Raw genomic sequence first — 9,666 nt, 5'->3', positions numbered from 1 at the left:
TTTATATGTTGTCTTTTATATTCTTAAGAGTCTTGGTTCAAGAAACTATACAAGAAAGGAAATCAATGAGGTTCGAGAATTGTGGGCAAAATTTTTCTCTTTAGAATGTCTATAATAAGGTAACTTTTTGAAACTTTTTGCTCCCCTTTTTGTACTCTCAGTACTTGGTAGATAGTTTTATTATTTTATTGGTGTGTATTGTATAATAGTGATGGGAATGTGTAGGTAATCTTGTCATCGGCCTTGTCGTTTGAAGTCCTTACAGTTCAAGCATTTAAGTTCTTGCCTGCTGCAGTACTGTGATATACAATCACTGGTCCTTGAAGATCTTGAACTTCTTGCTAGAGACAGTGTGTTTGGATTCATTTGTAACAATCTGATATCATGAAGGTTTTTTTGTGGCATTTAATGTGTAATGTTTCTTTCAAGTGTAAACTAGGACATAATTAATTCTTGATATAATTGTTTAAGTTGTTTTGGGATTTAATTGTTGGGTGTATTGTATTGGTATAATATTGGTTGTTTTAGTATAATGGAACAGGTCACAAAGATATTTAAGAAATATTAAAAAATATATATATAAGCAAAAGCGTCGGCATTTTATATGACCAACGCAAGAGGTCAGGATCTACAGCGTCGGCAGTTTTATGACCGACGCAAGAGGTGAGGTCTTTAAGCGTCAGCGCGTTGACCACCGACGCTTTTGTATTACTTTAGGCGTCGGCGTTTTTGACCACCGACGCTAATTGTAATACTTTACGCGTCGGCGTTGTTGACCACCGACGCTTTTTGTAGTACTTTAAGCGTCGGCGTTGTTGCCGCCGACGCTTTTGTAGTACTTTAAGCGTCGGCGTTGTTGACCGCCGACGCTAATGTAATACTTTCAGCGTCGGCGTTCTTGTGCAGCGATGCTAATATATGACCAAAAGCGTCGGTTGTTGGCCCTTTTGCATTGCTCTTTAACCGACGCTAGAGATGATTTGCGTCGCCAGTTTAACCGATGCTATAAGCCTATACCTATAGCGTCTCCCACATTTGCTTCGCCATTTAACCGACGCCTTAGGGGTTATTTAACCGACGCTGAAAGTCCAGTTTGTAGTAGTGCATCAAGTGAATACAACGTTAGAAAATTATAGCTTATTTTAATTCGAAACCAATTAACTTCTTTCCTAGTGAACACTTGAACTCATTAATTAAGCAGTCGCAATTTGAAGACGAACAAATGGAATGGTATGAATCAAAGAATCATTCATACACAGTATATTAAGAGAAGTGGGGAAACAAAGGCATGTTTGCTTAAGTTGCACCGAGTGGTCTCATACATGTCGTGATAAGACATTCTAGCATATATTGAGTAATGTCAAAGCAAGTCATGTGGGGAGCCTCAAGACTCGAGCTTACTTTAGTAAACACATGATTTTGTTATGAACATGCATGCATGCAATGTGTTCAAAGCTAAATAGAAGTTGCACGTGAAATCATTCAATAATTGAAACCATAAATCAATGTTAGTCGTGTAACTCCACACAATCTATCTCGAAGCATTTCTAACTGCTTGTTTATTAATAATTTTCTCAAGTTATATATTGTACAAGTCTCTGTTTTCTTTATTGTTGTTATAAAAGTAAGAGAGATCTGGTTCATAATTGAAGCTATAGCTTAACGCGTTGTTGATAATGCATGTACCCTTTTTTTGTTTGCATTTCACAGCGTAGCTGGCAATTTAAAGTTCAAATAGTCAGTAGAAGTTTCCATTTGCAATCTTATATATATTGTACAATAGCATGAAATAAATATTTATAAGAGTTTTTTCTGATAAACTAGTTGATCTATTAATTCAGTATTTATCAAAAATTTACAGTGAAAACTATTAACTTTTGAAAGTAACTAGAATTGGTAGGAGCTTTAATTTACAGTGAAAACATACTCTCCGCCGACTGCAGTCTCTTTGACATTCTGTCCAAAGGTCAAAATAAAAACATCATCACATCAAGGTAAGCTTGTAGATAAGTTCGTGTGAAACAAAATTGTAAACAAATATCGGATCCAATAAAAACAAAAGATCATAATAAACTCCACAAAAATGATGTACACAAAAAGAGGGGCATGAAAAAGATTAGAGCTATTAGCTAGGCCACCCCCACTAAGCACAAGTCACCAATAGGCCAATGCATCTTTGGCTAGGCTAGCTATGAGTATTCCCTGTCCGCAGTTCTGCCTCTCTTTTTTTTCTTTGCGCCATTCACATGCATCTACCATACATTCATACATGGATAAAAGCCTACAATATTCAACGTTTACATGTTCTAATAAAAACCGGGTGTCTGGGTGACTAGTGAGAATAGGAATCCAAAAACGTCAACAAGAGACGAGAGAAAAGAAGGGATTTTGAAAATGGAATAACTTGTTTCTAGAGGTGGAATGAATGATTTAACTAAGAAGCGGAAATAAGATTCTTATTTCATATAATCACAGTACAGAAATGTAGTTTTAGTTTCGATTATTATTAACCGGATTCATGATTAATTATAAATCAAACACTAAACTTGAGTTTCACTAGTTATTTGAGAAAAACGGGAAGAATTAGCGATGAATTTATTTCTTTACTTAGTTTCTTTGATGAACAGTTGGCCTTACACTGATGTTATTCACTTTGGAATTTTAATGAAAAAGTTGTTGATTGAATTCATCAAGTTAATCGGATCCAATGGTGTTAGGTTCTTCATTTTAGCTTGGCCTTCGAATTTTTGTCGAGTCAATTCGTCTAAATTAAGTTAGAAACTGTTGATTAATTAAGTTAGAATCAAATTTTCTTTCATGTAAATTTGTTTTTGTCAAGTCAAATCAAACTTAAAGTTCAAGAAACAGACTTGTAAATACGTGCACATATATGAGATATACATTAATTTGTGGAATAAATATTAAGATCGCGATCGAAAGGATTAGACAAAATCAAAGCCATGCACCAAACATCTATTTGAATACTAACTTGGAAAATAAATGGTCAAAGTTGATAATTAATTAGGTGGCCAAAATTAACATTTAGGTATAGGAATGGACGTAATACAACGACATATATCCCCCCATGCTTCAATAAGTATACCCATAAATTAGCCAGGACAACATGGAGGGAACTCGTGTCTCTATTTTTATGGAGTCACTTATAAATAACTACGACCAAATTTAACTACCCTCGCTTTAATAAACCTTATCCATACCAAACAACATTAACTCTAGCTAGCTAGTCAAACTTATTCATTATACTATCTCCTTAGCATTAGCTTGGAGTCATGGAATAATCCATGTAGTATTAATTTCAGTATAGATTTCGAATGATATGACCATCGGCTACTTCAAGTCCAGAGAGAATCCAATTCTAACGACCCAAGATTATTATCGTCGAAAAAACTGATATCATTGGTCGACAAATTGTCGAAAGATTGCTGATCAGGAGAGGACTGAGGAGAGTGATCGAAGTCCATGGAGATTAAAGTCATGAGATTGGAATACTGGCATTGCATGGTCACGACCTCGGCTTGTGCTTTGGCTAGGTGGGCTTGAAGCTCGTTTACTTGCTTCTGGAGCTGACATATTGCTCCTGCACAGCCGTAGACTGGGTCCCTGATCCTTGCGTTAGCCTCGTATACCATGCTGCTTACTGCATCAGCCCTTTGGTGCTCCGGCAATTCCTGATAGAAAATTGTGTGAATTCAGAATCATGATAAAAAAAAATTATTTTTTTATACATATAGGAATATTGAATAGAAAATTGAATGCATTTTCGATTTTGTTATTTACATTTTTACTATATATTCAACTTTTTTTTAATAAAACTATGTATTCAACTTGTAGACAGGTAGGACATCTTTCGATTAGAAAGAGAGTTGATAAGGTCCACTTGAACCGGTATGCAGGACGTACTTATATATGTGAACGAGTTATTCTTTGTAACTTTATATTTGCTTTTTATTTGCATGTTATACATTCACATTTTCATATTCTCCCGGCAAAAATGAATCTGAAAATTGTGTTCAAACTGTAATCATTTCATTCGTAAAACATATTTTGACATTATCATCAAAGAACCAAGACAAATACAGTCGTACGTAAAACAGAGACTAAAAGACAACTTGGTCGTTGTTTATATTTTAATAATCGGAATTTTGAATTAATAATAGAATGATCAAATATTACTTTATCTTTTAATGGCTAAGAATTTTTCCAAAAATAGAGATCTTTCATATTTTTTGATTAATTAAAGCAATATTTTGTTACAAACTTTAAATTTCGACCATTAAGATATATAAATAGATAAAGTTCAGCGACCACACTGTGATATCAGAATCCTTTAACTTGGCTATCTAAATATCATCTACTACACAAATAATAATATGAAACTCGGCGTACCTGCAAAAATTTGATAATGTTGCTGGCTCCGAAAACACGATGAGCCGTGGTGAATTTGAGAGGATCAGTAGGAGGAAAGTACGGCGCCAACACACATTTCTCCGCGCATCGCCGCCTCAATATCTTGCACGCCGCGCAAGGGCTCACAACCAACGATACCGGAGGCGAACTCGGAGCAATCGAAGGAGTTGCAGCCACGGCCTTAGGAGGAGGCATTAATATACTCGCTGCTTTACTTGCACCATCCATAGCAAAGCGTTATATAGTTACTAGTATTTAAGCCCGCGTTGCTAGAGAGTGTTTAAGAATGTGAATTGTTTTTTTTTGAAAAGCAAGAATGTGAATTGTGAATGGTATTGGATCCAGAAGATGCGTGTTATATATATAGAGCACAAGTGAAGTAAAGAGAGGCCTAATTAAAAGGATCTGCGTGATGTCAATGGGATGAAAAGATGACGTCAACTCTAGAAAAACGATGCGATGAATAACGGAGTCAGTTGCGTGCGGAAATTTCCGTTTTAGATTTGTGGTTTATTAGGTATGTGAATGCTACCTTTTATTTGTCTTAGGTATGTGAAAACTCTCCGAGTTTGAAATTGGCGTGCTTTATATTGAAAATTTGTTGTTACGTTTTGAAATTTGTATTACTAAAAGTCGTTTAAAAAGGTTGCTAGTTGAAACTAAAGTAAGTTATTTTTTCTAAAATTATACATTAAAATTATGTTTCAAAGCCTCCCCTCCAGATTCGGACTTTTCGATTAGCTTATTTTAGTCAGATGTAGTGCACGACAATTTCAGCATTCTGGAAAGTTTATTTTCAATTATAGATGGCCAATGGATATAAATAGACAGACAATACAAATCATAATTATCGAACAAAACAACCAACGCAGTAAATATATAATTATATTAACCTTATTATTATTATTACTTTTTTGCATCTTAAAAAGAATATTTGATCCAAAAGAAAACAAGTTTATAAATTATGGTAGAGCTAGCAGCTAAGTTAGTAATTAAGGGGGCTGTGAAGCTGGTGCCGCCACTATTGAGACAAGTGAAATGTTCCTACTCTTTTAACTACCTATTTGATACGTGGCACTAATACACACTCTGCAGAAAAGGACCCGGTTCTGTTAGGTGAAGAGCCGGTCAGCATATTAAATATTTGTTTATAGTATTTATTTTAGTTATTTAACCAAAATTAAAACACAAAGTTTAACGTTTAAATTTACTAAGCCTCTAATGCTTTTTATATATCATGTTACTTCTTCAAAAAAATATTATATGAGTAACGAAATTTGCTTTTTTTTACTGAAATCTTTGCATATTTTTGCCTGTCTTTGAAAATGATATGTTTATATATAAATCTTCGCATAAATAATTTATGACTCAAATTAGTGACAGGATTATAATATTCAAATACTCTGGATTTACTTCATTTTAACTTAATAATTATGATTATAAATTACAAGATGTATTATATTTTCAGTTGTTCTTGAGTTTCTTGGACGAGTATAATTTATACCGAATATACCTGCTCAGACATCCATGAAAGCATTATAGATGTAATTTATAGAGACTTAATATGATAGATGTGTAACTTAAATTATTTGTTTCGATAATTTTATTGCAGGTAATTCATAAGTTATTAAAATAATTTTAATACAAATAAATTTGATAAATCATTTATTTGAGTATTGTGATTGGTTTTTATCAAAAATATCATAAAAATAAAATAATTTTTTTAAAAATATCTTTTACCAACTTCAGTTTTTAAGTAATTTTTAAATTTAAAAGTAAATCATTTACTGAATTACTATACAAAAATACGTTTTAAAAGGCAATTTTAAATACGAATGTAATATTCTGCTTCTATATATTTCAGTGTTGTCTATTAATGTTTGTGCATGTTCAGTCATCTATGAGGTTACTGAATTTTCAAAGTAGAAATAATACTGCTAGAAGAAGAAAAAGAATGAAAGAAGTAAATCCCGACAAAACAAACAAAGAAGTAAATAATATGACTACAGCTACTTAATTAATTGATAATTAATAATTAGACCACCAACAAGAAAAGAGTGAAGTTAAACTTTTCAACAGGAAAGAAATACCGAATACTTTTATCGCGCGATGGTGGAAGTCGTTAAACTTGCAATCATTCTTGTTTTTATTATATGTTGTTCCACCGAAACCTGCTTCTCTTGTCAAGCACATACTTAGCGTGTGGACCTTGCAAAAGAAATTTATACACATTTTCACTCGTTTCTTACTTCTAATGGTTATCGCACACTTGTCAAACGACAGCTTGAAATGAGTTCCGAATCCAGATTATGAATGAGAAACAGAAGCTCAATTAAGTATAACTATCTTCTTAACCCGTGCAAAGTACGGGCTGCTTTAAATTATTATTTTAATATATGTTCTATTTTTTTGCTCATCTTTTTAAAATTTTAATTTTAAATTTTTTTATATTTGAAGTCATATTATGCTGATGTCCATATGTTCGCATATCCTTACTATTGTGATATTTATTAAAATATAAATACAAAAAATATACACAATTTGAATTTTTATTATATAATTAAATTATCACTAATCTAAAATTATTGAAAATCTAATATAAAAAATGAGATTCTTGCCAAATCAGAGTCTTTATCATATAATTATATATATTTTATAATGATTAAATATTCTAAAAAACGGCCGATTAACCGATTAATCAATAATCAAACGGATTTTTATTCAGATTTAATAAAATTCGGTTAAATCGATGATTAACTGGTCAAAATTGGATTAATTAGTCGAAAATCGGGTAGAATATTATAATTTATATAATTTGTGGGGAAAAATTAAAAATTTAAAAATAATCATGTATGTAATATATATATATATATATGTATATATATATATATATATATATATATATATTAATAAATTTATTTCAAATAATGATCATGTTAATCATTTCGATTAATCACCGATTTTTCGATTCCCGCTTTTTATAATATTGGATATTTATTTATTAAATCATAATTACAAATATCATGCATATATGTATTGGAGTTTTAATTAAAAAATAAATAATATATATTAATGAATAAATATTAATATCTAATAAATTGGTTAGTATCAAACGTCAATGATAGCCTCTTTATATATAAATATATTGATAGTGAGTAAGGGTAGATTAGCCTCTTCAGATTAAATCACGCATCATTGTTGTATTCGATATATAATAGAATTTGGTAAAATTCAGTTAAATCGATGACTAATTGGTCGAAAATTGGATTAATGGGTCAAAAAGCAGGCTAGACATTAATATTTACAGTAGGGAAAATTTAAAATTCTAAAAATGATTATGTATATTATTTTTACATATGTAATATTAAATCATTTTGATTAATGATCGATTTTCTTTTGTATGTATTGGAATTTTAATTATAAAATAATTAGTGTATATTAATGAATAGATATTAATGTCTAATAAATAGGTTAGTATCAAACGTCAATGATAGCCGCTTTATATATAAATGTATTGATAGTGAGTAAGGGTAGATTAGCCTCTTCAGATTAAATTACCTATCATTGTTGTATTCGATATATAATAGAATTTGGCAAAATTCAGTTAAATCGATGACTAATTGGTCGAAAATTGGATTAATGGGTCGAAAATCAGGCTAGACATTAAAATTTACAAAATTTGTGGGGAAAATTTAAAATTTTAAAAATGATTATATATATTACTTTTAGATATGTAATATTAAATCATTCTAATTAATCGTCAATTTTCTGATTCCCACTTTTTTCAATATTGGATTTTATTTATTTATTATTAAATCATAACTATAAATATAATATACATATATATTAAAGTTTTAATTATAAAGTCATTAAGGTATATTAATGATTAGACATTAATGTCTAATAAATACGTTAGTATTAAAAGTCAGTAATAACCTTTATATATATAAGTATTGTATAATGAGCAAAGGGCAAAGTTGTCATTCCGAATTAAATTACTCATGGTTGATCTATTAGATATATAATAATAGATATTCATTTATCTATGAATTCTTCGGAAATATATTATAATATTGTTGCGAAGCGCGATTTATAAACTAGTTAAGTATAATATATTAAGAAAACGGGTTACACCCGATTTATTGTGGTGTGTAAAACACGATCACTCAATAAGTTTGTCATTTTCTAAAATTGTTTGGTTTTATTGATGCCAAATAATTAATTTAATATTATTATAAACATCTTGATACTTAATTAAACAAAATATAAATTTATTGAATATACCTTTTTCAAAATTATAACTAATGTAACTTTATATATTTAAATTAATAATATATTTCAATTTTATTTCAAATTTATTTTATATTATAGGAATGCAATTTTATTATATATGTATTAAATTTATTGAATTTTATTATATTATTTATATAAATAAATTTATTGAATATCTTATCATATTTTTCTAATAATTAATTTATTGAAACCTGTAGCAGTGTCACTTTCAGATTCATTCTTTCAAAAATTAAAGTTTTTATTAAAAAAAGTAACTTTTTCTATTAGATTTTTTTTATTTATAATATCACTGCATTAGATTGTATGAATACATGGTAATCATTCCATTTTCACAAATCACAAGGAAAATAGTAAATTGACTCCAATAAAAAATACGAGAGCGGGTTGAAAAGAGGAACGAGGAAAAAAAACTCTTCAAAGACTCGGTTAGGCTCTTCAAACTAGTTCCGAGAAAAGATGGTAGAGAATGTGGTTGATGAAATGGATATTGAACACAATATGAAGGGTGATTTGAATATGTTAATGTAGCTGAAATCAATTTGTGAATGATGAAAATGAGAATCAAAATGTAAATGAGAATGAGAATCAAAATTCTAATAGAACAAAGGATTATAGTGGAAGTGGGGAAGACAACTAAAATTTATGTGATGTATATAACTTTTCTTTTGATGTTAATGATATGGAATATTATAGTATGATTAAAAATGACAAGGTAAAGTTTTTGGTTAGCGGAGTCCGAAAAGAGTCAAAGATCTATTATTTATTAAGGATACTTCTCATATGAGTTTTTCAGACATTACATTAGAGATTTACGAAATGAGGAAAAACAGGACATAAAATGATTATTAGAATCAGTTTCTTTAGATAAAGTTTGTTGCTTTTTTTTTTTTATAAATTGTTTGCCAAAAATGTTTGGTGGGTTAGTTAGGTGTAGAGGGTATTATA

General features: G+C 30.1%; 1 protein-coding gene and 1 long non-coding RNA gene across 2 annotated transcripts; one reads left to right on the top strand and one right to left on the bottom strand.

Moving 5' to 3' along the window:
• The first annotated feature begins 28 nt into the window (after positions 1 to 28).
• Positions 29 to 487, top strand: LOC135152410 (uncharacterized). The gene is made up of 2 exons (XR_010291527.1): positions 29 to 119; positions 226 to 487. It is a non-coding gene; the product is annotated as an uncharacterized LOC135152410 (long non-coding RNA).
• A 2,514-nt stretch (positions 488 to 3,001) lies between these two features.
• On the bottom strand, positions 3,002 to 4,777 carry LOC108216687 (LOB domain-containing protein 1). The gene is made up of 2 exons (XM_017389516.2): positions 4,408 to 4,777; positions 3,002 to 3,689 (listed from the first exon to the last, which is right to left on the bottom strand). Exons 1-2 carry the CDS (start codon positions 4,654 to 4,656, stop codon positions 3,354 to 3,356), a joined length of 585 nt encoding a protein of 194 aa, XP_017245005.1. The 5' UTR covers positions 4,657 to 4,777; the 3' UTR covers positions 3,002 to 3,353.
• Positions 4,778 to 9,666: the final 4,889 nt, after the last annotated feature.

Source organism: Daucus carota, chromosome 4 (assembly GCF_001625215.2).
Source record: "Daucus carota subsp. sativus chromosome 4, DH1 v3.0, whole genome shotgun sequence".
Lineage (NCBI taxonomy): Eukaryota > Viridiplantae > Streptophyta > Magnoliopsida > Apiales > Apiaceae > Daucus > Daucus carota.
The sequence above is the reverse complement of the archived record's forward strand: the minus strand, read 5'-3'. Positions and strand labels throughout refer to the sequence as shown.